Raw genomic sequence first — 26,627 nt, 5'->3', positions numbered from 1 at the left:
GTGGCTCAGGCTTTCCCTGGACATGGGAGTGGGATCCGGAGGAAAATCCGCAAACTGGGCCAGCTGTCCCTCAGCGACGCCTGTAGGCGGCAGGCGGATTGCAAGGAGGACGCCTGCTGCCTGGGGAAGAAAGGAGGGGTGCAGATTTCTCCAGTACGTGGGGAAGTTCCTGTGACGTTGACTACATTACTACACACGTACGTGGCTCTTATGGACGGGTACACAGGTTGATATGAGTATTTTTTAAACCCATGTCTGAGCTCGCCCCCCAGATATTCTGATTTAATGTTTCTGCCCCAGATACCCAGGGCCAGGTATTGGTATTTTTTTTCAAAAGCTCCCCAAGTGATTCTGAAGTTCATTCAAGGCTGAGAATCATCCCCTCCATATAAAGTGAGTGAATCCAGGTGTGATAACCAGAAGAACCACGGGAATGTTGTGGCCCAGGCATCACTTGTGGGCCTCGTTGGGTATAGAGGATGTGATAGGGTGCCCACAGCATTCTGAGGAAAAGCTAAATGAGTGTAGACATGTGCTGTAAGCTCTCTGGCACTTACAGGCCATTAGTAATAGGCGTAACTGCAAAGAGGCAGCATAGAAGGCCAGACAGGCATAGACACCTCTACCCAGCACCTAGAGCATCCCAACACTATCAGATTCCATAAGACGACAGGAGCCCGGATCCTGTGAGCAGAGCAGCATGTGGGCCAGCATCATCACAGATGGCATAGGTACTCTTCATCAGGCTATAAACTCTCTGAGAGCAGAGGAGGGGGCATTTATTTAGCCTGAGTGTTGGGGAGGGCTTCCTGGAGGAGTTGTCATTTGAGCTCTGTCTTAAGAAACAAGAGTAGACAATGTACTCACAATGAACACACACACACGCACACACACACACAGGTACCTGTGCCCTCCCCTGGGTCCAAGGCCCCTGAGGATGGTCTGGCAAGGGTTCTTCCCCACTCACATACCACCTCCCCACCCCCAACACACGCATGCCGTCAGGACCTCAGGACCTCCTACATCCCACCCCATAGATGCTCTTCCTGAAAACCCTACAAGCCCACTTTCAAGGGATTTGTTCGGCAAGTAGGGGGCCCTCAGGAATGCAGGCAAGATGTGATGCCAGAAGGAATATCCTCATTACCTGTCTGAGGATCCATTCTCTGCTCTCCCCAACACAGGGTGACTGGGGAGCTGCCCAGAGCTGTTGTGTTACTAATGATCCTCCACTTGTCTTCTGGCCACTTCCCCACATGTCCCTTGGGATTCTTTATACTCTTTTGAGACCCCCTGGGGTCCATTCATGAATTCATTGATTCCACAGATGCCAGGTCTTATGCTGGGTGAAAACAGAGACCGTTGGATGCAGTTCCCCCCCTTGGGAAGCACACAAACATTTGGGAAGGATGGAACCTTTTAGCAGCTGGTTACATCCTGATAAATTAAGTGCTGTACTGGAGGTGCATGTAGCAGGGGAATGCCATAGAAGCAAAGGAGAAGGTTCCCTGACTAGTCTTGGGGAGATATAGACAAACAGGTAAACTTTAATGAGAATCTTGAAGGAGTTGGTCAGGAAAGAGGGGCCAAAGAAGGGGGCTACAAGCTGAGGAAACAGCGGGTGCAAAGATCCAGGGGTGAGAGAAAGAAAACTGCCTTTGTGGAACTGCAGGTGCCCATGGGGAGGGGCCAGAGGAAGATGGAATGGCAGAGGCAGGACCACAATGGACCTCATCTGGACTTTATCTTGAGGGCAGTAGGGAGCCACACAGGAATCTAAACAGGGGAAGGATACAAATAATTCTGTATTTTAGAAAGGCCAGTTTGGGCTAGCAGAATAGGGAGGAGAGAACAAGACTTGAGACAGGGAGATCTTTCAGGAAGCCACTGAGGTTGCTTAGAGGAGATATGACATATCCTGAACTGGCTTGGGCCAAATAATGTGTCAGTGTTGAGGGTACAGCAGAGAACATTGAAGGCACAGTCTCTACCTTCATACAGCTTAAAATCCACTGGGGAAGTAACCATGAGATGAAGAACCAAGTGAATAAATACAATGTTATAAATGATGAGAAACACCGTAAGGAAAGGCAACGGGTGTAAGCAGAGGTGGTAATGCGGAGTGAGAAGGCAAGCAGGTCGACGGAGGAGGCAGAATTTCTTCACCAAGGGAAGCAATTCTATACATGAAGAGGGTCCCAGTATCCTAGAGGGGGTCTGTGTGTAATTAGAAAAAAGGTACCCCTTCTCTCCTGGGACATTGCCCTGCACCAGGGATCATGACTAGGCAGGCAGAGAGCAGGCTGGACTTCAGCCCCCACTCACCTCTTCAGCTGGGTGCACTTGTGTAGTGACAACCTACATAACTTCACAGTGCCTTGTGCGTGGAGGCCCTAGAAAGTGAAGAGAAGGGAGGAGCCTTGGATGACTCCAGGCTCTGGTTTGCTTCTGACTTGAGGCCGTGATTTGCTTCTGAGTAAGTGGTGGTGCCATTACACAGATAGGGACCTCAGGAGGAGAAGCAGGTACAGTGACACATCTACTGTAGAATACTTCATGACAGAAACCTCATTCAAACTAGCTTAAACCCCACAAGAGGGTGTGTTGGAAGTTCACAGGGCAGCTCACATCTGGAAGTAGAACTATAAGCACCACAGCATCTATGCGCCTTGGGAGCTAGAGCTCCTCTCACACTTCTAGGCTGTTCACTTCATGTCTCTGCTTGGCTTCACTCTCTCCTAGTCCATATTGGTTTTCTCCAGAAACTCATGGGTTACCATGGATCTTACCATTAAACCCAGTTAGAAAATTCCCAGGCTTGGCGTGGTGGCTCATGCCTGTAATCCCAGCACTTTGGGAGGCTGAGGCAGGCAGATCACGAGGTCAGGAGTTTGAGACCAGCCTGGCCAACATGGTAAAACCCCGTCTCTGCTAAAAATACAAAAACTAGCCGGGTGTGGTGGTGCACGCCTGTAATCCCAGCTACTCGGGAGGCTGAGGCAGGAGAATTGCTTGAACCCAGGAGGCGGAGGCTGCAGTGAGCTGAGATCATGCCATTGCACTCTAGCTCTGGGCAATAGAGCAAGACTCCATCTTGGGGGGGTAAAAAATAAAATTCCCTTGGAAGAAGGATAGTTAGATCAGCATAGGTCATGAGCCAGGATTTGAACCCAGGCAGAGGGCTCCAGAGACTGCACTCTTGGCTGACTTGCTCTGTGTCTTCTGCAGAGGATGTCAGAAGAGAGGAAGTGAGAAAAGTCAAGAGGGAAGGGAACAGCTGGAGATTGGATCACATCATTGAGGATAGGATTTGAGGTCCCCTCCTAGCCTGTCCCTTACCTCAGTCCCCTCAAGGGGGGACAACTGGCTGAGCCTGACTTCACTTGCAGTGTAGATGGAACATCCTTTGCTCATGGGGCCATTTAACCTGCATTGGATCTGAGGAAGCACCAGGGCCATGCTCTCCACAGAGACATACGTATATGTCTTTACACATATGTGCTCATACAAAAGCACGTGTGTACCCAGAGCACACCATCAGAGGCTGATAGACTGTGAAGACAATAAAGTTTAAGCTTCAGTTCCCCTCTCTCGTATGATCCCCTTCTAAGGTCCTGGGGGAAACCCTAGAAATATGTCTATATGGTCTAGCTACTTTTTTAATTTGCCAAAGTAAATCACTTTTAACAATTGGTTATGACCATTGTCTCTTTCTATTCTGACCCTTGCGTTGGGTAGCACTTATGGGGATGTTGGGATCAGTCCTATCTAAAGGTATAAATTTCATTTGGGTTTAGTGGAATATATTTTAAATAAATGAAATATAAAACATAAGCAATAATGATGAACAATGATATAAATTTAAATGATTCTGACATTGAGAAGATAATTAGAACCACAAAATTTATCTAGATCATGCCAAAAAGTGGTTTATTAAAAGAAGAAGATAATTTTCTAATAGATTTATGGGAAAGACTCTTGCATGGTTTAATAATCCCACCAGTGAATAATGGCAAATTACATGAACACATTAGGAAAAGATTTAAATTTTTTGCTGATCTGTTACAAACTACCGGCATCCACAAAGATAGCATAAAATTCATAATATGCCACTATAACAAGACCTCAACATCATCAACACAATTTTTAATGAAACTTGTCAATTAAAAAATATTTAAAATTAGTCACCACACAAGAAAACTCAAAATGCCTTGAGTTTTTACAGCCCACAGATGAAAGAAACTTGATTGAGGTTTCCTCAAATTTGACATCAATTCTAAAAATGTACATGACATTTCCAATAGACTTGTGAGCCTGAAATTTCCTTAAATTATCAATGGTACAAAACAAGTTTTGATCAACCATGTTGAAGGAAAGACTGAATAATCTCTCTATTCTCTGTATAGAAAATGATATTATAAAACCATTGTCACATGAAGAAGCAATCAAAGAATGTGCAGCCGGATGCGGGTGGAAAGAGGTAGGCAAGACTGAAAAAGACAAGAAAAAGGAGCAAGAGGTGGAAGGTAGATAGAATGAGGAGACGAGAAGGAAGATAAAGGCAAAGATGATGATGTGATAATGATGAAGACCAAGTTGGTCCTAGCTCCGTTTTTTTTTTCTCTCATTTATAAAGCATTTGAAACACTTGCACTGCACACAAGTCACTCCTATTTAAAAACATTCAATGAGAGGCTGTGCAATATTTGTTTTTATATTCCACAGGGTCATTTTTGTGTAGTTAGTAACTTATTTTTTTCAGAGAACATGTGACAGTGGGTTTTAATTCATGTAGAAATTTCCCAGTAGCAGGGGGAAGTGAGTCCCATGATGTGTCAATGGCTACATAATTCCCTGGGATCTAGGCCTGGCTGTGTCATTGACCAGCTCTAAGATCTTGGGAATGGGACTTAACCCACCTGGACTTTGGCATTTACTCTGTGGAATAAATTAGTAAATTTAAAAGGTATGTCTCAGTTTTGAAATTATTTCATAATTTGCTTAAAGCATTTCTAACAAAGAAGAGATTATGAAGTAGATCTCTTACAGATAAGGGAACTGGGACCACAACAAACTGAGAAGCTTATTCTCAGCACAGGCAACTCAATTATAGCCTCCTGGTTAACTGGTCCTTCTTTCTTTTACTTTTCCCAATTTTTAAATTAAGATATAATTCACAACCATAAAATTCACCCTTTTAAAATGCATAGTTCAGTGGTTTGTACTATATGCACAAGGCTATGCACCATCACCACTATCTAATCTCAAAACATGTTCATCACCCCCGAAAGAAACCCATAGGCATTAGCTGTCACTCTTCACTATCCCCTTCTTCCTGCTTGCCCCTGGCAACCACTAACCTACTTTCTGTCTCTATGGATTTGCCTATTTGGGAAATTTCATATGAAAGGAATCGTGTATAAAATTCATAATATGCCACTGTAACTAGACCTCAACAATTAACATCAACATCATGTTTTCAAGCTTCATCTACCTTTTTTTTTTTTTTGAGACAGTCTCCTTCTGTCACCCAGGCTGGAGTACAGTGGCGCAATCTCAGGTCACTGCAACCTTCACCTCCTGGGTTCAAGCAATTCTTCTGCCTCAGCCTCCCAAGTAAAGTAACTGGGATTACAGGCACCCACCACCACACTCGGCTAATTTTTGTATTTTTAGTAGAGATGGGGTTTCACTATGTTGGCCAGGCTGGTCTTGAACTCCTGACCTCAGGTGATCCAACCACCTCAGCCTCCGAAAGTGCTGGGATTACAGGTGTGAGCCACCGCACCCAGCCAGTTCATCTATCTTACAGCATGTAGCATACCTCATTCCTTTTTATGCTGAATAATAGTGTATTATATGGATATATCACACTTTTTTAATTCATTCATCTGTTGGTGGTCACGTGGGTTATTTCTACTTCTTAGCTATTAGGAATAATGCTGCTATGAACATTCAAGTACAAGTGTCTGCGTAAATGTATGCTTTCAATTTTCTTGGGTATGTATCTAAAAGCAGAATTGCTAGCTGTATCACAACTCTATGTTTAAATTTTTGAGGAACTGTCAAACTTTTCCCCAAAGCAGCTGCACCATTTTATATTCCCATCAGCAACATATAGGGGTTCCAATTTCTCCACATCCTTGACAACATTCTGTTGTTTGTCTTTTTTATTAGAAGTAGCCTACTGGGTGTGAAGTGGGTTTTGAGTTGCATTTCTCTAATCACGTGTTGAGCATGTTTTCATGTGCGTATTGAGTATTTGTATATTTTCTTTGAAGAAATGTCCATTCAAATTCTTTGCCCATTTTAAAATTAGGTTGTCTTTTTATTGTTGAGTGATATGGTTTGGCTCTGTTTCCCCACCCAGATCTCACCTAGAATTGTAATCCCCGTAATCCCCATTGTGTCAAGGGCAGGACCAGGTGAAGGTAGTTGGATCATTGGGCGTGGTTTCCCCCATGCTGTTCTCATGATAGTGAGTTCTCAATGAGATCTGATGGTTTTATAAGTGTCGGATGTTTCCCCTGCTTCCATTCACTACATCCTGCCACCCTGTGAAGAAGGTGCCTGCTTCTCCTTTGCCTTCTGCCATGATTGTAAGTTTCCTGAGGCCTCCTCAGCAATGCGGAACAGTGAGTCAATTAAACCTCTTTCCTTTATAAATTACCCAGTCTTGGGTATTTCTTCATAGCAGTGTGAGAATGGACTAATACATTGAGTTATGAGAGTTCTTTATCTAATCTAGATATCAGACTCTTATCAGATATAGGATTTGCAATTATATCTCCCATTCTGTGAATTCTTTTCACTTCCTTTGAAGCACAAAAGTTTATTTTATTTTGATGAGATCCAAGTTATCTACCTGTTCCTTTTTTTTTTTTTTTTTTTTTTTTTTTTTTGCTTGTGGTTTTGACTTCCTATCTAAGAAACCATTACTTACTTCAAGTTCTTCTAAGAGTTATATGATTTTGGCCCTAACATTTAGGAATTTGGTCCATTTAAAATTTTTAATATGGTGTAAGTATGGGATCCAAATTCATTCTTTTGCGTATGCATATCCAGTTGTTTCAGCACCATTTATTGAAATGACGATTCTTTCTCCACTGAATTGTCTTGGCACTCTTGTCAAAAATTAATTGACCATAAATGTATGCGTTTATTTCTGTACTCTCAATTCTATTCCATTGATCTATCTATCCTTACGCCAATACCACACAGTCTTGATTATTGTAGTGTGGTAGTTAGTTTTGAAATTGGGAAGTGTGAGTCCTCCAGCTTTATTCTCCTTCTTCAATATTGTTGTGAGTTTTCTGAGTCCCTTGCATTTCATAATGTATCTTTAAGTAGTCCTGTCCAGGAGGTGTTTTCAGTAGCTACTAACTGTGCCTGGTACTATCTGGGACCTATAAATTGGCATAGAAATTTAAAGCAGGGTCTTGTTAGTACACAGAAAAAAATAGTTATATTGGAGGGAAGGTGATGATTTTTTAATTTCCAGTCATCTTTGATGTAGCTTATGTAAAATAAATGTATTAACTAAATATTATTCTGTAATTGCAAAAAAGTTGCAACTGTTTTTGTTGGCATACTGAATGCTTCCAAATAAATGTAACTTATTTTAAATCATTATATAGGTGTGTCGTGCAGTTAAGAAAAATATGAAGCTTTTTTCTGTATTTTTTAATATTTGTAGTATATGTCAGCTTTTTAAAATTTATATTTGGTCTTGAGTCCTTTTCTAAGTCTAAATAAATATTCACTTTTTTATCCAACTTTGTATTCTTTTTTTGCTTTCTTTTTTTTTAAAGAATGACCCCCAAAACTTCCAGGCTTCAGGCCCTACACACCCTGGACCCACCTCTGCATACTGACCATGCTCACCTGCAGGCTGACACATCCACAGGTGCACACACAAGAGAACTTGCCAGGCTCTCCCTATCAGAGAAGCCACAGAGAAAAGACCTTTAGGGTAGCCACGAGTCTCCAGCTGCTTCTGGGAGGAGAACTCAGTGTCCTCTGCACAGTCCTGCTGTGAACATGCTTGCAGGAGGGCCTGTACCCACCCAGCCTCCCTACGTATATGCACGCCTCACCATGTTCTCCACAGCCATCATCTCACACTTCCCCACCTCCCTCCCACAGCCTGCAGGGAGAGGCATCCAGGCCCAAGGAGGGCTGATGCTCTGTCCCCAGGGCCACACTGATGCCCTAAGGGACATTGCTGAAGGATGGTAGGAGTCCATGAGGGGGAGGGCGTGTGAGGGCTGGTCACAGAGGGATGAGAGGTGGGCTAGGGAGCCCGAGGGAAGGGAGAAAAGGGAAGAAGAGGAAATGAGGTACCATGTCATTTAATCCTTACCAGACATTGGTCCCTTTATGGATAATGAGGAAATAGAAGCCTAGAGAGGGAATGGGACTAGTTGACGCAGCTAGTAAATAGCAAAAATGGGATTTGTAACCAAGTCTGTCTACATCAGTGGTTCTCTCAACTGGAAGAAATTTTACCTCCCAGGGGACATTTGGCAGTGGCTGTAGACCTTTTTGGTGCTCACTGCTAGGAAAGAGGCTTCTACCGACACCTAGTGGACAGAGGCCTGCTAAATATCCTGCAATGCACAGTACAGCACCCTGCCCCAACCAAATGGCAAAGGATTACATCTGATCCAAGATGTCAACAGTGCAGAAGTTGAGAAACCCTGGTCTAGACACCTTCCAAGAGTATTCTTCTCCTTGGCCCCTTTCTGGACTTCCCATGGCCTAAGCCATCTTGGTGCTCCTGCCCCAGAGTTTCCAAGAAGGAACAGCTAGCTGTATACCTCGCTGCAGCTCAGCCCAGGTTACCAGGGTCACTGCTCTAGCTACAGATCTGTGGCCAAGGTCGTCAATTTCCCACTACGGCATCTCTGGATTCAATCTTCCCTGACCATTGGAGGCAGGCGGTATGGTCTAGGGAGGGGATGCCTGCCACCCCCACGGCTTACCATCAGAGCAGGGTTACTACCCTCAAACCCTTCTCAAGCTGGTCAATATCCAGCTTAGGTTAGTTCCCAGCCATGGCCACAAGATGGCACCCCAGCCCACCAGGAGGGCTGAGGCTCTGGGCCTGGGAGAGCAGCATGGAGGATGTGCCAACCTGGACAAAAGCCTAGGGGCTGGACTTGGGCCAGTTCCAGAGCTTAGCAGGACCAGATCTAAGGCCTGCAAGTGCCAGGTGGGAAAACATAGGCCAAACTTGGCTTCAGAATTCCCTTCACCTTTTTTTTAGTCCACTCCCAACACCAGCTCATATACTAGCCTTTCCTACATGAAGCTGACTGAAGCCCAGCAATCCCTTCTTGGGCCTAAACAAGAGAAATTCTAGAACTTAGATGTTAAGGATACAGGAGTTATTATTATTATTCCAATACAACAGTAAAAAAAAAAACTGAGGTACAGAGAAGTTAAGTAATTTGCCCAAGGTCACAGCTAGTCAGTACTGGAGCTGGGATTTGAACCCAGGCAGTCTGGTTTTAAAGTCTGTGCTCTTAGCCACTGAACATACCACACCACAACTACTCCCACCCCCACCAGCCCCAGCTACCAAAGACCCTCTGGCACCAGACCACAAGCTTTCTTCTGCAAGGGAGGGGCGAATGGCCTCAAATAGGAAGTGCTGCTCCAAAGTGGAAAAGAAGTGAGGTTTTCAGTCTAGTTGGGGGCCTGTGGTTAGTGTTTGTGAGTGAGAAGCTAGGGATTGGTTAGTAATTCTTCCTCCTATTTCCCCCCACACCCACTATTTCTCTGTTTTCTGGTTTTTGTTTTTTGTTGATTTCTTCTGTGTTGCCCTCTTGGTTTTCCTAGGCTGTCTGCAAATGCTAGCATTCTCGCAGTGTGAAGGGGAAGTGAGAGAAGAAAGTTTGATGTCCTGTTCAGGATACACAAGGGAGGCCATTCTTTGGGGCCTGGGCTGGGGTTGTGTCATCAGGAATCAAAGTGAGAATCCTAAAGTGGAACAGTGTGGGGCACGTTGGGGACAGCTACCCTCTCCTGCTGGAGAGGCTCCTGTGTCAGAGTTTTCTCTGCTTACCTCTTGGGGGATTTTTGGGTGTAATGGGCTTTAGGGTGCAATGAATACCCTTTCACTTCCTTCTGCCTCCAACTCTGGCCTACCTCCCTCTTTCTAACACATCATCCAGAGCCCCTAATCACCCAACCTTCCGCCTACCAGGAGCCCCTTGTTTCTCTCTGTCTCTCTGTGCCCCCTCCCTCACTGCCTGGGTCACACTGCAGCCCCCTATTAGGACTCACCATGGGGTAGTGATAGGGCCCTGCACTGATTCCCTAAAAAACCCTGGGTAAGTCCCTCCTCCTGACTTGGTCTCCATTAGGGGTTCCAGACTCCCACAGTCTCTGCCACTTGGGTTCTAGGATCCCAGCCTCTCTCCTAGCCTTTCTCAAATCATCTGGACCTTAGTGAGGATCTGCTGTATTCTGGGCACTCTGGAGGGAAGCAAACAAGAAGCCTTGGAGGAGCTGATGGTCCTTTTATGGAGATCAGATGAGCTATGGAGAAGATCAGGAGCCATACTCTGATCCCATGTGGTTCTGCAGGTGAAGAAAGAGGTGAAGTCCTGGAACGCTATGGCTAGTAGAATCCCAGAAGATTTCTTGGGTGAGAAGAGGGGCTGGACATCTGGCTAGAAAGAAAGGAAGGTTTGGAGAGGCTGCTTTCTTGTCTCTCCCCATCTTGATTTCTCCCAGCTCTGTGTGTGTGTGTGTGTGTGTGTGTGTGTGTGTGTGTGTGTGTGTGTGCCTCTGTGTCCACCTTTTTCTCTTCCTTCTGGATCCTCCATTTCAATTTCATCTTCTACCAATATTGGGACAGAATTTCCTGAGAACCCATGTCCTGGGGATCTGAATATGGGCCAGGCTGGGCCACACCAGGCCAGGCTTCCTTGTGGTTAGGAGATGGGGACTCACACTGGTCAGGGTGAAAGGGACACTCAAAAACACTCTCATCCCTGCATTACTCTGAGATTGAAGGGGAAACAGCTCCTATTTAAAAGAGGAATCACACAGATCAATACTTGGAGGGAGGAGGTGCCATGCAGGCCCCAAAATCCAACGCTCTCTTTGTCTCTACCCAACTCTGCCCCTGTTTCTGACTTAATTTTGCTTCTCTGTCTCTCCCCTTGTCCTATTCCCATCTGTCAATCCTTGCCCTGCCCCTCTCCACCCCTTCAAGCCTTTTACCTACCACACACAGATTTTCCTGTGGCTAGATTGGGATTCCCCTGGCCAAATAAGGAGAGCGATATCTGTGGCACAGCTTTGTCCCCAGGCTCACGACAGCATCTGTGGGTCAGGGTAGAGGGACAGCTGTCTGCACAGTTAGAAAGTGCCAGCAGGTAATAAGAGCCTCATATCTTCTTAATTAAATCGCCCTTTGCCCAGGCATCCTGTGTTCCATTGGGTTGAGCTGGGATCAATAAGCCTCTTTCCCAGCCCAGCCACCCCTGGAGCCGGGCCTGACCTCCCCAGTCCTGCCTAGGCCCACCTGGCCACCTCCCCAGAAGGCTGGGAGCTTCTCAAGACCAGAGGCTGGGTCTGATTCATCTCTTGTGTCCTTGTGCCTGGGACGGATCCTGAAACAAGTAAGGAGTAAAGGAGTGATTGCTTTACTGAGTAAACCAAGGCACTAGCAGCAGGCATGGGCCAGGAAGGCTTTGAGGTTCAAACTGGAACTCCCACCCCCAGGACCAACTGTGAAGATGGAGGAATCACAGCAAGCAGCAGCTCCCATCCAGCCCCCAGACATAACACCAGCTCATCACCCAGGGCAGTTGAAACCCTAGGAAGTGCGGGGTGGGGGTGTCAGTGCTCAGGGAAACTACGAGCAGTTGTTGCTTCTGACCTCTGAGGGCAGAAGGCCCTTTTCATAAGGGGTCTCCACCTGGGGATCCAGGGTTAGTGTGGGAGAGTCAGCGAGCTTGGATGGATGTGGCACTCATGGGAGACGCCCTCTGTCTGAAGCTATAAAGGGCCCAGGGTCAGTAAGGAGTCCAAAGGGGTTAATATGGGTCCAGGATTGATTGTTAGTGGAGGGCGTAGAGGATAACGTGGTGTGTGTGTGTGTGTGTGTGTGTGTGTGTGTGTGTGTGTGTGTGTGTTGGGGTTCACGCAAGACATTACCCATGGAAGGAACATGGGGCCTCCAGGTTCCGCGAGAAGGGTCGGTATTAAAGGATTCCTTGGAGCGGTCAGCACTGGTCCGGGCCAGGGTGTCTCTGATGACAAAACTCCGGAAGAGCTTTGTCTCACCACGGATCAGATGGTCGCCGGTTTGGAAGGCAAGGGGAGGGTGCCAACGCCCTTCTCACCTCAGTCTGACCCGGGGGCGCGGGCCCAGACGTCTCTCGGAGCCCCCGCCCCTGGAGTGGCGTTCCCCGAAGGCGGGGCGTGGGCGGGTCCCCCGGGAGCAGCAGGAGCCGCGCGGGGCGGGCGCCCCCAGCGCCGAGGTTGAGGGAGGCCGGGCTCGGTGCGGGGCTGGGAGGGGGGCGCGGAATCAGGGCTTTTTAGGACCCAGCGCGGCGCCTTCCTCCGGGGGCGAGTGCGGCTGCGCGCGCCGTGTGCCCGTGTCCGGAGAGCGGCGGGCTGGACGCGGACCGCGCGAACGAGCAGGCGACGGGCGAGCAGCAAGCGGAGCAGCAGCCCGGGCGGCAGCAGCGTCGCGGCGGCGGCGGCAGCGGCCGTTCCGCGCCTCGCCTCACCGGCCTCGCCGGCCTCACCTCGCCGCGCCCGGACCCGCCACCCCCGCCTCCCTGCCCGACCTCCGCAGCCCCCCGTCTCGGCCGGCAGCGCCCACCGCCTGCCCGAAGCGAGGAGCGGAGTGCGGGGCGCAGAGGCACCGGAGCCAGTGCCCGCCGGCCCCGCAAATCAAACCCAGCCAGGAGAACCCCCGCCTGGCCCCGCGCAGCTCCGCGACCGCCGGGAGCTGTCCCTTCAGCACCGCCGTGGGAGCCCGAGTCCGAGCGCAGCCCGGCGGAACCCCCAGCTCGAGCCCGAGCTCACGGAGAGCAGCGCTCGGCGTTAGCCGCACGAGCAACACCCCGGGTGCCCCTGCCCAGGGGGCCCGCCATCTCCTCCAGGAGGCGGGGAGAAGGAACGAGGAGGGCGGGCGGGCAGGCGGGCCCGCCGCCGGGGGGAGCAGGCAGCCAAGCAAGGAGAGAGGGAGGGGGCAGGAGCCCGCCCTGCGTCCCGAGCTGCAGCCCGGCCACGCAGGGAGGAAGGCAGGCGGCATCCATCTCCCCAGCGCCGAGAGCGCGCCCCGGCGACCACCGCACAGAGGAGCGTGAATTTCCCGGCCCCGTCTCCTCCCCTCCCCCTCTTGGGGGCTGGCCTGTAGTCCGGCCCGGGGAGCGGCTGACCTTTCCCCCAAAAGCTTTGTGCCGATTTCTCCATTTTCCCGCGGAGATGGGGACGGGAGCCCGGCCCCCCAACCCTCTTTCCCCACCTCCCAGGGCTCACCGCTGAGCCCGCCCCCCTCCCTCTTCCCCCCTCCCTCCCTCCCTCCCATTCTCCCTCCCATCTTTCCTCCTCTGCCTCCTCCGCTGCCGGACCAGCTCCCTCCCACATCTGGCTCCTAGAGACCCCTGGGATCCCGCGCACATTCCCCTGGACCGGCACCCGACAGAAAGCGCCCGGAGAGGCTTGGCTCGCTCGTTGGGGTGGCCAGAGCCGCGGGCCTCTGTTCCCCCCGACGGCTGGGGGGAGGGGGGAAGAGGGCGCGCGCCCCCCTCCCCGGCGCCAACTCCCCCTGGCGGCCGCTCCCATGGGTGTCGCTGGGCCGCGCCATGCCTAAGGGGGCGCCGCGATGGGCCAAGGGGACGAGAGCGAGCGCATCGTGATCAACGTGGGCGGCACGCGCCACCAGACGTACCGCTCGACCCTGCGCACGCTGCCCGGCACGCGGCTCGCCTGGCTGGCGGAGCCCGACGCCCACAGCCACTTCGACTATGACCCGCGTGCCGACGAGTTCTTCTTCGACCGCCACCCCGGGGTCTTCGCGCACATCCTGAACTACTACCGCACGGGCAAGCTGCACTGCCCGGCCGACGTGTGCGGGCCGCTCTACGAGGAGGAGCTGGCCTTCTGGGGCATCGACGAGACCGACGTGGAGCCCTGCTGCTGGATGACGTACCGCCAGCACCGCGACGCCGAGGAGGCGCTGGACAGCTTCGGCGGCGCTCCTCTGGACAACAGCGCCGACGACGCGGACGCCGACGGCCCCGGCGACTCGGGCGACGGCGAGGACGAGCTGGAGATGACCAAGCGTCTGGCGCTCAGTGACTCCCCGGATGGCCGGCCTGGCGGCTTTTGGCGCCGCTGGCAGCCGCGCATCTGGGCGCTCTTCGAGGACCCGTACTCGTCCCGCTACGCGCGGGTAAGTGACAATTTACCCATCAGAAGAGCGGGGCGGGAAGGCAGCGTCCTGTGCCTCCCCGCGGGCAGGGGTGGACCGGAGAACTGGCGCCTAGGGAGTTCAGAATCAAAAGGGGGTGTGTGCGCATGTGTGCACGTACCAGGGTAAGAGAGGAAGGGTGTCTGCCGGGGTTCTGGTTTTCTATGTATGTCAGTCTGTGTGTTGCCAAGTTTAATATGTATGAGTATGAATGGGTGTGTTTGTGTGTATAAGTAGATTGTGTGTGCATATTTATGTAAGTGTGGTGGTGTGTATTTGGGTGGGTAAAGTGTGGAGTGGGAATGAGTGAGCATGTGTGTATGTTTGAGTGTGCATGAGCGCCTGCCCATGAACATTTGTGTCTTTGCAGATGTGCACTGTCGAAGTATGGACTGCCCTCGAGATTTCAGTGTGGGGAGGGAGGCTGGGAGCCCTTCCGCCTATCCAGGTAAAGGCGCATCTGGAGCCAGCCATGGTCCCCCAGAAAGGCCTGAGGCCTGCTGGGCAGCTTGAGACAGTCGCCCCCTCCTCAGGGAGCAGCCTCCGGCAATTTTGAGGAGGTGGTCAAGAGGGCATCTCCATGGCTAATCTCCATGGCCTGGAAGTTGGTGAAGGGCTGGGCTGTAAGGTAGGGGTGGTCCCTCTGAGCCCCTGATCCTGAGATCACAGCCTGTCCTTCCTCCTTGTTGAAAGGGGAGGGTGTTGGAGTGGGTCACTGGGCTTATGCCAGTGCTTCCTCTGGGACATCCAGTGGTGGGGAGAGGGGGTCCTTAAGGGGGAACCTGCAAGGAGAAGGTGTGTGAGAGGTGGGCGTGTCTTCATGGGCCACTCCCCTTTAGCCATACCAGCTTGTTCCCAGGAAGAAAGGACACGCTGCTGCTGACCCTGGTCCCTCAGATGGCCTCTCTGGATCAGTTTCCTCATCTGTAAAATGGGGAAGGGGGCCTGGTGAACTCTTAAGGGCCTTGCTGCTGGACCATCAGTGACTGAGCCCAAAAAGGGGAACTGGTAGCAGCCACCCACCCTGGAAGAGACACTCCCAGCCTTCACTGGGCTCTGTCCTTAGAGGCCTAAAGAGAGACCCTAAGGCCTGTGGGGGAAGGGCAGAGTAGAGAATTTAAAGCAGAGCCCCTGCTGCATCCCTGAGCTGCCCTCACCCCCTACCAGGCAAAGCACTGCCTCTGCCCTGCTGTCTTTTACTCTGCATCTCTCCCCTCCTACCCACTGGAGCCTGAGCCAGAGCCAGGGGGAGAGGGCTAGGGAGGGGTGGGAAGCTGCAGAGGAGAGTGGAGGGAGGAGACTTGGGGGACCCTCAAGTGCCCGTGGGCAAAGAAAGTCTGTGTTTAATCACAGACCTTGTAGATCTGTTAACTGAGATCAAACACAGTATGGCATGGGGGGTGGGGGGGCGGGGGCGGGTAGCCGGTCAGTCTTATACCTTGAATTCTAGAACAACTATGTTTATGGGGGGAGGCAATAGGGAGAGAGCCAGGCCCATGTTTTGCCACTGAGGACCCTCCCCAAGGTCACCCAGGGAGCTAGAGGCCAAGAAGGACTAGAACTCAATTCTCCTGGGACCCTATCCTCCTCTCGGCTGCCTACCAGCTCCTGCCTTTCCCCAGAGTGGACTGGGACCCTCAGAGGGCTTCCCTCCCCTTCCCTTTCCTGACAGAGGCCACCACAGCTAGAGGGTTATGTAACTGGAGGCTGTGGCTGAGCTGTGGGGAGGGGCTGGAGGAGGGGGATGGGAGGTTGAACTAGTGCATGTTGGGGTGGGGGTGGGCAGAGGCCTGGGTTACAGCAGCTGCCCATTCAGCCCACACTTGACCTTGGACAGCATCTCCCCCACAAACTTTGGCCCCAGAAACAAGGGGTAGGCCCAGTCTCCTGACTCCCAAGCAAGAGGCTAGGTCCCCCAGCCCCACCCTTTGCACTCAGTGTTGGGGCTCTGATCAGTGTCCCAAGTTTCAGGGCAGGCAGGGGGCAGTGGGGCATGTTCCAACCCCCCCCCCCCCGTGGCCCTCTCCTCCCACTGGACATTCCTAGGCGGCGGGTGGCCTTCACCCAAGGCAGCTAGTGTGGTTTGAGGTTCTGTTGGTGTGCAAAACCGTACAGAAAAGTCTTGAAAAAAATCTCTGAAGTGAATGCTCACTGAAGAGCGGACTCTGAGGGAAAAGCTGGGTGCCCGGTGGTCGGGGTGAGGCGGTACTGGGATAGGAGTGGGTGCTAGTGGGTGCTCCCCTTCAGCCTGTCTGAGCCACCTTCTCTCCCCAGTGGCCTCAAAGGAAGGTTGTTGTCCCTTCCAGCTCCCTCTGGGAACAGTTGAGGACACTGAGGCCCGTAGGAGGAGGGACCTGCCCAAGGGCACTCAGGAGCTGAGGAGGGCAGAGCGGGATTAGAACCCCGGCTTCCTGCCTCCCGCCTGGCTGGCCTAGCTGCATTGCGCTGCCTCTCTGCAGCTCATCTGCGCAGAGACCAGCCGCCTGCCCGCCCTCCTCCCCCTCCGTCTTTGCTCCACCGCCTCTGCTGTCACCTTTGTTTACCCCTCCCCCACACGGGGCCCCACGACTCCTCACACCAGCAGGTCAGGACTCAAGTCGTTATTCTAGATCTAGGCCAGCATATTGTGTGTGATATAGCTTATGTGTGTGAAGGAAAGGCTGTATGTATGAGACAGAGGCTCTGTGTAAGAGAGATTGTGTGTGAGTGTGAGAGACTTGAGTGTGTGAGAATAAATGTGAGACTCTGGGCGTGTGTGTGTGTGTGTGCGTGTGTGTGGTGAGACTGCGACTCTGTGTGAGCTTCCTGAGTCCTTGTGTCAGGAGTTGTGTGTGTGTGAGAGAGGCGGATTCTGTGTTTTGGATGGACCGTGAGTGTGTGAGAATGAGACTGTGTGGGAGAGAGTGTGTATAAGGAAGAGAGACTGCATGTGTAAGAGAGATGCTGTGTGTGAGGTTTGGGGAGTGCGTGCGACTCGAGGTGTGTCTGTGTGAGTGTGTGGCTGTGTGTGGCAAGTGTGAAACTGTATATGTGGAGCTCATGTGTGAGGCTGTGTGTGTGTGTGTGTGTGTACATGCGTGTACACATAAGGCAGGAGGCTGTGTGGGGTGGGGGTTCCTGTGTGTGACAGACTGTGTATGTGGAAGTGTGTGTAAGACAGAGATTGTGTGTGAAATCCTGTGTGTGACAGTGTGCGTGATGTGTGTGAGATCCCACGTGTGTGTCAGTGTGCTGTGTGTATGTGAGAGAGAGGTCCTGTGCATCCCGAGTGTGCGTATGCTTGAGGAAGATGAGATTCCAGAGCTGCTTCCTGCCCACTGCCTCAGTCTCTGGGACTCCGGAGTGGCCTAACTGAGGGCATTTCCTATCCTCAATAGAGACGCCATTCTGCCCAGGCCACTGTCAGTGTGTGGGACGGGTGGTGAGGTCACCTTTCCCTGAGGAGCTGCCACCTACCCTGGGCCTTGGTGCTGGCCCTGGAGATAGGGGCTACATAGTCAGGGTGGGAGGGCCCATCTGAGTTCCTGAGGGGCAAGAGTGCCGGCTGCTGGCTGGGGCAGCTGCTCCCCTGGCCCCCTCTCCTGTGCTCTGGGCATCAGCCTGAGGGGATGAGGGGTCAGGGGATGAGCTGGGACAGGATGAGCTCCGCGTGTGTTCTGGGGTGGGGGGTGGTGCCCCTGACACACACAAGACAATGATGATGATGGTACTGTTTGGAAAGGCTATGAAGGGATTTCCTGGGGCCATGAGAATAAGAACTGCCCCAGAGGTGGTGATGCTGGGGCAACCTTTGAGGGGCAGGGAGGAGTTAACCAGGTAGAGGGCAGGGAGGTCATAGAGGTGTGAGAGCAGGCAGGGGAGTGTTGGGGCTGCCTGGCTCGAAACCTGCTCTCCTGTCTTCCTTGGGGGCCAGCTCAGGTCTGAGGCTCTTGGCTTTAGTCTCCGATTTGCATGTCATCATCAGGGGCGTTGTTACGTCCCATCAGGGCCAGTGGTGGTCCTTGTGCTGCAGGCCAGAGTGTCCTGTGTGTGTGTGTGTTTGCGTGTGTGTGTTAACATCTGTTCCTGAGTCACTTGACCTTCCAAATGCCAAAGTAGTGCCAATGGCCCCCAAGCTGGGGAAGCCCCACCTCCGTCCACCCAGCTGCCTGCCTCTCCTCTGACCCTTGTCCTGTGTCTGTCTCTCTGCCCTGTCACTGCCTCTTTGGAACTTGATAAAAACTGGCTCCCCCTCAGCTCCCTGGGAAGGGAATTTACCTGGTGGCGGGAAATGAAGCGCCCAGCCTGAGGCTTCTGTTCCTCTCTTGGGTCCCAGCTGACACAGGGCTCTTGGAGTTGTGGCTTGGCATGCAGAGGGCTGGGGGACAGAGCTATTATCAGGGGATTCTAGGCAGTGCACCCCCTTGCCTTGGAGCCCACTCCCCCAGGCCAGGGCCCCACTTGGAGTCATGGTACCATATGAAGGAGACCCATGAGCAGTGGAGAAGGGGCTGGGTATGTTCCCCTCCCAGCCACCCCAAGGGCCCTCCACCACAGTGTGCCCCCCTGCTTCCCATGATCCTTGTATGGGGTCCTCAGGTCTTTGAATGGTTCCTCCAGCTCCCCCCAACCCCCTCCCAGCAATGAGAATCATAAACCAAGCACCTCCTGGTCAGAACCCTGCAGCCCCTTCACCGCTAAATGGGAATAATCATAGAACCAACCTCACAGGGTTGGTGTGAAGATAACTGAAGTAATGCTTGGACAGCCCTGAGCCACAGAGCCTGGCATACAGTAAATGCGCAATAAATGTTGGCTACTATTATTACTACTGTTGGTTGTATTATCATTTCCCCTCCTGCAGACTCTCTCCTCTCCCTCCACCTCCATGTTCACCATCCTGGCTCAAGCCACCATGGTTCCCCTCAGGCCCACCTCCCCAGCAGCCCCCCAGCTGCTCTCCCACCTCCAGCCCTTGGCTGCTCCAGTTTATCCTCCACCTGGCAACCACAGGGGTCTTTTCAACTCACAGGCCTGTCAGATCACCTGAGCCTGCTTAGAACCCTTCAGCGCTTCGCTGGCCCATAGCCCATACTGTGGCCTCTCAGGCCCTGCCTGTCCCTCCAGTCTTCTCTGACCTGACTGTCTCCATCGCTTACCAAGCCCCAACCACCCGGCCTCGTTTCAGCTCCTTGCATGTGCCAGGTTCCCCTGCCTCAGGGCCTTTGCACATACCCTGCCCTCTGGAGCACTCTTTCCTCTGGCTCACTGCTGTTTATCCCCCACACCCCGCCTCAAACTGCAGCTCCTCAGTGATGCCTTCCTGGGCCCTCAGGCTGGGTTGGAGTCAGAACCAGGGCCCTTCCTGGGAGAGAAGCTCTCTGATTTCTAATAAAATGTTCATTAGCAGCCTTGTTGGATTTGGGCTCATCTCTCCTCTAGACTGTAAGCCTCTGGCATACTCTATAGAATAGGAGCTGTTATTATGACAGATGAGGAAGTTGAGGCCCAGAGAGGAGTGCTCTACCTGAGGCCCCTCGTGAGCGGGTTAGCTGAGGGCTGGCTCGGAAACTCGTATCTCCTGACTCCTGGCTCACAGGTGCTTCGTGTCACGTCGCCTCAGAGCGTTTGGAGTCTGTGCTCCTTGACTCTGAGCAGGAGGCCTGGCTTTGGAGGGGATTGGCTGAAGTCTCTCAAGGAGGCAGGTGGGGGTTGTCCCAGAGGTGGGGGAGGGGGTTCAGTGGGGGCTCATTCCAGGGTCCACTGCCTGGGCTGGGGATCTCAAGGCCTCCACTACAGCTGAATATAATGCCTCTGGCTATTCTGAGAGGTCTCATGACCAGAGGATTCACTCTAGACCAAAAGGTCAGGGCCTTGAGCCACTGCCTCCCATCAGCTCTGGGGCCGGCCTGGCCACCACCCCAGCCTGAGCTCCTCTCCACTAGGTGCAAGGTTAGAGGAAAAGCAGGGCCTGACAGGCTGCAGGGGTGCTTTGTTGTCCAGTCCTTATTCAGGGGAACCATTTGGGTGGTAGGGACCACTTCACATATGCATCGGACTATTGCAGGGAATGGGTGCTCCTAGACTACCTCTAGTCAGTATTTTCATCCAGTGAAAATAAACAGGCTCAGAGAGGGAAAGATACTTGCTCAAGACAACACAGGGAATCAGTGAGACTCAAACTCACAGCCTAGGCCTCTGGTCCCAGGGCCTGACCATCTGAATTTCTTTTGGCTGTCAGTTTTACAAGAACACCAAACCCCACCTGGGCGTGCTGTTCTTCTCTTATCTACTCCCATTAATTTCCTTCCTGGGGGAGGTGGAATACACAGATACCTGCATTCCAAGGACACAGCACAGCTGATTGAGACCTTCTCACGTCAGCCAACCCAGACTTGACCCAAATCCTTAGGATTCCCCAAGCAGGATTTTCCAGAACACCCTTCCTTTCTTGAATCACGCAGTGTCAGACACTGTCTTAAGGACTTGATTTATATATCCTCATTTATTAATAATTCTCACAAGACTCTCAAGACTGCACTATACTATCACACCAATGACACAGACAAGGCTGCAGAGGCTCAATGAAGTTAAGTAACTTACCCGAGGTCACTTAGCTCGTGAGCGGTGGAGCCAGCAGTCAGACCTCAGTCTGTCTGACCCTGGAGCTCTGTCTGTAACCATTACACAGCACTGCCTCCTGTCCATGTTCCAGGGATGGTGAGGCCTGTGGCTTGCCGTGCCCCAGGTTTGAATTTCCATCTGGGTCCCTCCCTCCCCACCATCCACTCTTTCCCAACAACCTGTCCAGAACCTGTCAGCAAGTTCTGGACCCTGGGTAATGGCAGGTGAGGGCCCTGCCTGGCCAGGCCATGGGCTAAGAGGGTGCTCTGTCAGTCCCAAGGAAGGTTTTGTGACAATGCCTCAATTGTCCTCCCACTCCCATCCAGGCAGCCCTTGGGACTCCATATGGCCTGGAGTGAAATGGCAGGAGGATTTGGGGGATCAGAAGCTGCCTGTGCAGGGTGGTGCGTGGTGGGAACGCTGGCCGCCCCTCAGCTCGGCACTCCGAGGCCTTCTGCCCTGGAACCAGCCACAGCTCCTGCGGCTCCCTTCCGCCAGCCTCCTCCCTAGTCCTCGTGGGCAGCCCTTTAACCTCTGGGGTTTTGGTCATCTATTCCCCTCACTTCAGCGTCCTCCCTGCTTTTTGCTGAACGTGAAAATCCATCCCTCAAGGTTCCTCACACTTAGCCTGGCTGCTCCTGCCCTCGCTGACCTCATTTTTTTGGGAGTGAGGGGTATGCATTGGGCACTGAGTCATCCAGTTTGTGAGATTTGAGCTGGTGATGAGTAGGTCAGTTCTGGAGGCTGGGGCTGGGGACAGGCAGGCCCTCAGGATTAGGGACCAGCCCCGGTGTGTGGCGAGATGAGACCACAGGCAAGACCCAGGTTGTAGGCATCAGACACCTGGATTAGAGAGGAATCTAGCCAGGCTGCGAAACCAGCTGGGCTACCTTGAGCAAGTCCTGTCGCCCCTTCATCCTGCAGTTTTCCCAACTGTAAAATACAGAGGTCGTTCTAAATGACCGCTAAGGCTCTTCCCAACTCTGACATTCTGGGAGTCCAAGAATTCTAGGCTTCAGCTTCCCAGAGGAGCTGGCGGAACCAAGCCAGTCCTCCCCTATTTCTCCTTCTCTCTCCCAGCCCAGCTCCTCCCCAGGGCATGTGTGAGCAATCCTGGCAAAGGTCCTGGCCCGGAGCAGGCAGGAGCCCAGCGGGAAGGGGTCTAAAAAGCTTCCTCCTACATTCATTCAGCCTGCCTCATCCTGTCCTCACTCATTCATTCAAGGCATAGTGATCACGCCCCTGCCTGATGGGCTCCCCCAGCCCTCTGGCAGGCACAGACCTGGGGGGGATCACCTCTTTGGGGGGTGCTTGCTCAGGCCTATGGACAGCACCCATTGCCCACTTCTCCAGGCCCTTCTCTTGGCTTCCTGCCCTTAGGGAGCTGCAGAAAGGCCCACCTGCAGCTACTGTGTGCCAGGCTGTGGGGTCTGGAGCAGGGGCGGTGGGGCCAACTTCTGTGGTGTAGGGCTGCTGTGGGGAAGGGTGCAGGGGATGGGTGCTGTGCTGGAGGGGCCAGGGCTAGGTAGGGGTGTTTGTGATGGCTGCTATGGGGGATGGAGGGGTGGCTGCTGGAGGACTCCCACCCATGCTTGACCCTCAGAATTACCTGGGATGCTTAAAGTTCATACTCCTGGGAAACTCGATTCTTAGATCAGGAAGGGGGAGAATGTTCCCTTCACCCCTCAGCACAGCTGAGGCCACTGCTGAGTGAGGGTACATCGCTGCATTGGGGCCTGAGAGGTGTGGGCTCCTTCCATTCAAGGTGTGGCCTTCTGACCAACAGCAACACCATAAGGACACTTGTTAGACATGAAGCCTTTCAAGCCTCACCCCAGCCCTGAAACCGATTCAGAATCTGCATTTTCACTCCCCGGATGATTCATGCACGGTGGAGTCTGAGAAGTGCTGATGCAGGCAGCGGCTCTAGTCGAGGGCCAGCCTCAGGACACAGAGGGATGGATGGGCGTGTGCGGGTTGGCAGAGTGTCAGAAGCAAGCCGCTCCTTCCTGAGGCTGAGGCTTTGATGGCAGGGGGACTGGGCCTGGGGTGAGGCCACATCACAGCCATGGCAACCGCATCCATCCAGTGGCTTCCACTGGTAGACCTTGGGAGTCATCCTGGACTCCTGTCTCTCTCAGACATCAACCAACCCTGTTGTCTTCATGTTTCAAATACACTCAGAATCTGACTGCGTCGCACCCCTCCACAGCTACCCCCCAGTGGAAGCCCCTGCCTTCTCTTGCCTGAGTTCTTCTCTCAGCCCCAGCTGCCCTGCCCTTCTCTCAGGGCAGCCAGGGCCGGCCTGGCAAAGTGCTATCGGACCAAGTCAGCCCTCCGCTCCATCTCACGCTGGGGTCTGGGCTTCCTCAGAGGATGCAGGGTCCACTTGAGTGCCCCACACCCAGCATCTCCCTCTGCTGTCTGCTTCTTTCTCCCTCCCTCCCCCAGCCTCCATGGCTTTCCTGCCCAGCGCTGCCCATGCTTCTGCCTCAAGACCTGTGCTGCGCTGGTCCCTCCACCTGGCATGCTTTTCCCTTGGGTATCAGCTCTCACACCCCCTCCAGGTGCATACTCAGACACCATCAGCCCAGATGACACTCCTGCGGCCCCTTCCCCACTTTGTGCCTTGCTCTTTTCTCCTTGGCATTAACCACCATCTAATGTACTATTTGGTTTACTTGTTTGCCTTGTTTATTGTCTGTTTCCCCACTAGACTGCACAGTCCATGAGGGCAGAGATTTTTGTCTCTTTTTCCAATTGCTCTATCTCTAGAAGCTAGAGTAGGGCCTGGTACATAGTGGGCGCTAAATAGATATTTACTGAAAGAAAGAATAAGCAAGTGGGGTTCAAGGCAGAGGGCAGACATGAGCACCCTGCATTGAACCTGTTCCTAGCTGAGCCTTCCTTTCTGGCCTCACTTGGGAGCACAATCTCTCCATCCCCTGAGCCTGGAGCAGCGAATAACAGGCAAAGGCTGGGGCAGCGCTAGTAGGGGGTCCCAACCCCAGTCCAGGCAGGGTCTCACCTGCTGCTCTCACCACCCAGGCCCAGATGAAGCTCTTCACAGCTTAACCCTCTGTCTTTTCAGACTCCTTCGCTGCGCTGCATCAGCCCACCCACCGTCCACAACCACAGCTTCGAGGCCACGAAACTGTTTTCCAAAACCAAGATGCACAAGTTCCCTGAGTCTGACTTTTCCTGGACTGTGTTCCTCCCAAAGGCCAGCCAGGCTCTTTTCCTACCTCTCCTTCCCCATCTCCTTCCATGTCCACCTCCTTCCCTTCCCTGTCCCCTCCTTGTCCCCTTTCCTCTGTAGCTGTGCTTGTGGAAAGTTCTAGGCATTAGTCACTGGCTTTCAAAATGGACTTCTCCCCTCCAAAGTCTAGGATGGTTTCTGTCCCAAATCCCCTGCTTTGGTCCTGCTTCTGTATTCAGTAGAAAGTGTATGGGCTTTGCATCTCCCCACTCCCCACTGCTTCCTGGCTACATAATTTTGGGAATATGACCCGGAGCCCCTTTCTCTGCTAAGAGCATAGCCCCTTGAACCGTGAGGCCTTCGATCGAATCTCAGCCCCACTACCTTCCAGCTGTGTGACCTTGGATAAGTCTCCTAACCTGTCTGTGCCTCAAAAGAGGGATATTAATAGCACCTGATTCATAGGGAAGTTGGGAGGATCCAATGTGTTAAGCACTTAGCCCAGAACCCAGAACATAGTAAGTGCTTAATTGTTGTGCATTCCATCATCTTCTTTTTACCAGCTCTCAGCCCTGCAAGATTCAAATCGTCACCCGTTACCCACCTGTTTCCTTCTTTTAGCTCCTGACTCTACTGTCAAATGCTTCTCCTAGGGGTCACCTCACCTACCGTGGCCCCGGGGCCCCTTCTTCCAGTCTGTCTCCCAGGGGCAGACTTCAGAGGTGTCACCCTGGGAGGCAGGCATGGATTCTTGCCTGGTTCTCCTGAGCTCCCTGTGTGTCCTGGGCAGGTCACAGCCCCTGTGAGCCTCGGTCTCCCCATCTGTGGTCACGGGCCGCTTGTCCCTGCTCTTCCTCCATCCCCAGGTGTGGCAGGGTATAAAGGGGAGGATGATGGAACTTCCGCCTGCCAGGGGAGAGGGAGGGAAGGCCGCTGACATCAGGCCTTGGTTGGGAGCCAAGCACAGGGACCTCAGATGCCGACAAGTGTGCCAGTGTGGTAGGGCTGGCGGGCGGAGGCCACGCATCACAGCTCAGGTCATTGGAATGTCTCCTCTTTAAAGGGGCTGCTCCGGCACGGGGAGGAGCCTGGGGGCTAGGGCTGGGGGCTCCTGTTGGGTGCCCATGGGCGGTGCCCACTCTGAAGCTGGGTTGCTCCGCCAGGCCGACGCCAGCCTGGGTGGGGACGAGCTAATATTAGCTGGGGCAGCCCCAGACAGCTGAGCTCAGGGGGGCTCAGGAGCCAGCCTCGCTGGGTCAGGCTCAGATGCTGCCTCAGTGTGAGCCATGGCAGCAAAATGAAGCTTTCTCTCAAGCCTCTGCAGGGCATCGGATACCCCTTCCACCCTGGCCAGCCCAGCCCTTCCCTGTTGGCCTGGCAGCCTGGCTCTGGCACCCCTGCCCACAATGCCACTCACCTCACCTCTTCCTTCCCCAGTGCAGCACAGAAAGTGCACAACTCCTCTCCCCACACTCCCGCTTTGCACATAAACACAGTCGGTGAGCCATTTCCCTGCCAGGGGCTGCTGTCAGCACCAATTCATCCATCCAGCCAACAAATATTTATTGAGCATCTATTATGTGACAGGTGCTGCTCCAGAAGCTGGGAATAGGGCAAAGAACAAAACTGCCAAAAATCCCTGCCCTCGAGTTCTTATATTCTAGCTGGGCAGGGTATGACAGAGGCAGGAGCCCAGGGCGAGCTGGAGTGGGCAGTTTTAACTCATGCGGCAAGGAAGGCCTCACTGTGAGCACAGGTCATATTTCAGCAAAGATTGAAGGAGGTGGGGAAGGAGGCCACATGACATCTGGGCAGCAGAGGAAGTGAGATGTGCAAAAGCCCTGAGCAGCTGTGTGCCTAGGGTTCAAGGCGCAGTGAGGAGGCGTATCTGGGGCTGGGCTCGGAGCCAAAGGACAGTGGTATATCAGAAGGGGTGGTGCTCCTTCCACCCAGACAGAAAGATGGAGGAATGGACTCTGGGGACTCCAAAGAAGGGAGGCTAGGAGGGGGATGACAGTTGAAAAATTACCTACTGGGTGCAATGTCCAATATTTGAGTGATGGGCACACTAGGCGCCCCCATACCCACCATTATGCATGTAACGCCCATTTAACAAACAAGCACATGTACCCCATAAATCTAAAATAAAATAATTTTAAAAAGAAAGAAAAATCCACCCCTAAATCATGCAAAGAAAGAGTCGAGCTACCCAGAGCCCCACTGGCTCCTGACAGTGGGGTCTGCTCTTGACGGGGCCTGCCCCGTGGGTTCCCTGAGTGTTTCAGCCCAGGGCTCAGTTCGCATTGCCCTCTGCTCCCCTCCTGCAGCCACAGGGGCCTGCACAGGGTGGGCCTGCATGGAGGGGCTCCTGCTCCTGCACGG

General features: G+C 52.8%; 1 protein-coding gene across 2 annotated transcripts in view; it reads left to right on the top strand.

The window, feature by feature from the left end:
* Window positions 1-12,634: 12,634 nt before the first annotated feature.
* The window catches only part of KCNC1 (potassium voltage-gated channel subfamily C member 1), a 48,927-nt gene continuing 34,934 nt past the window's right edge, over window positions 12,635-26,627 (top strand). Inside the window, exon 1 of one of the 2 annotated variants that reach the window (XM_032166483.2) lies at window positions 12,635-14,425. In XM_032166483.2, coding sequence (XP_032022374.1) covers window positions 13,856-14,425 — 570 coding nt within the window. In that variant the 5' untranslated portion in view covers window positions 12,635-13,855. The remainder of the gene's footprint in view (window positions 14,426-26,627) is intronic. The other variant, XR_009215668.1, reaches the window with a different exon arrangement.

The sequence above is a fragment of the Hylobates moloch genome, unplaced genomic scaffold (assembly GCF_009828535.3).
Source record: "Hylobates moloch isolate HMO894 unplaced genomic scaffold, HMol_V3 SCAFFOLD_11, whole genome shotgun sequence".
Lineage (NCBI taxonomy): Eukaryota > Metazoa > Chordata > Mammalia > Primates > Hylobatidae > Hylobates > Hylobates moloch.
The sequence above is the reverse complement of the archived record's forward strand: the minus strand, read 5'-3'. Positions and strand labels throughout refer to the sequence as shown.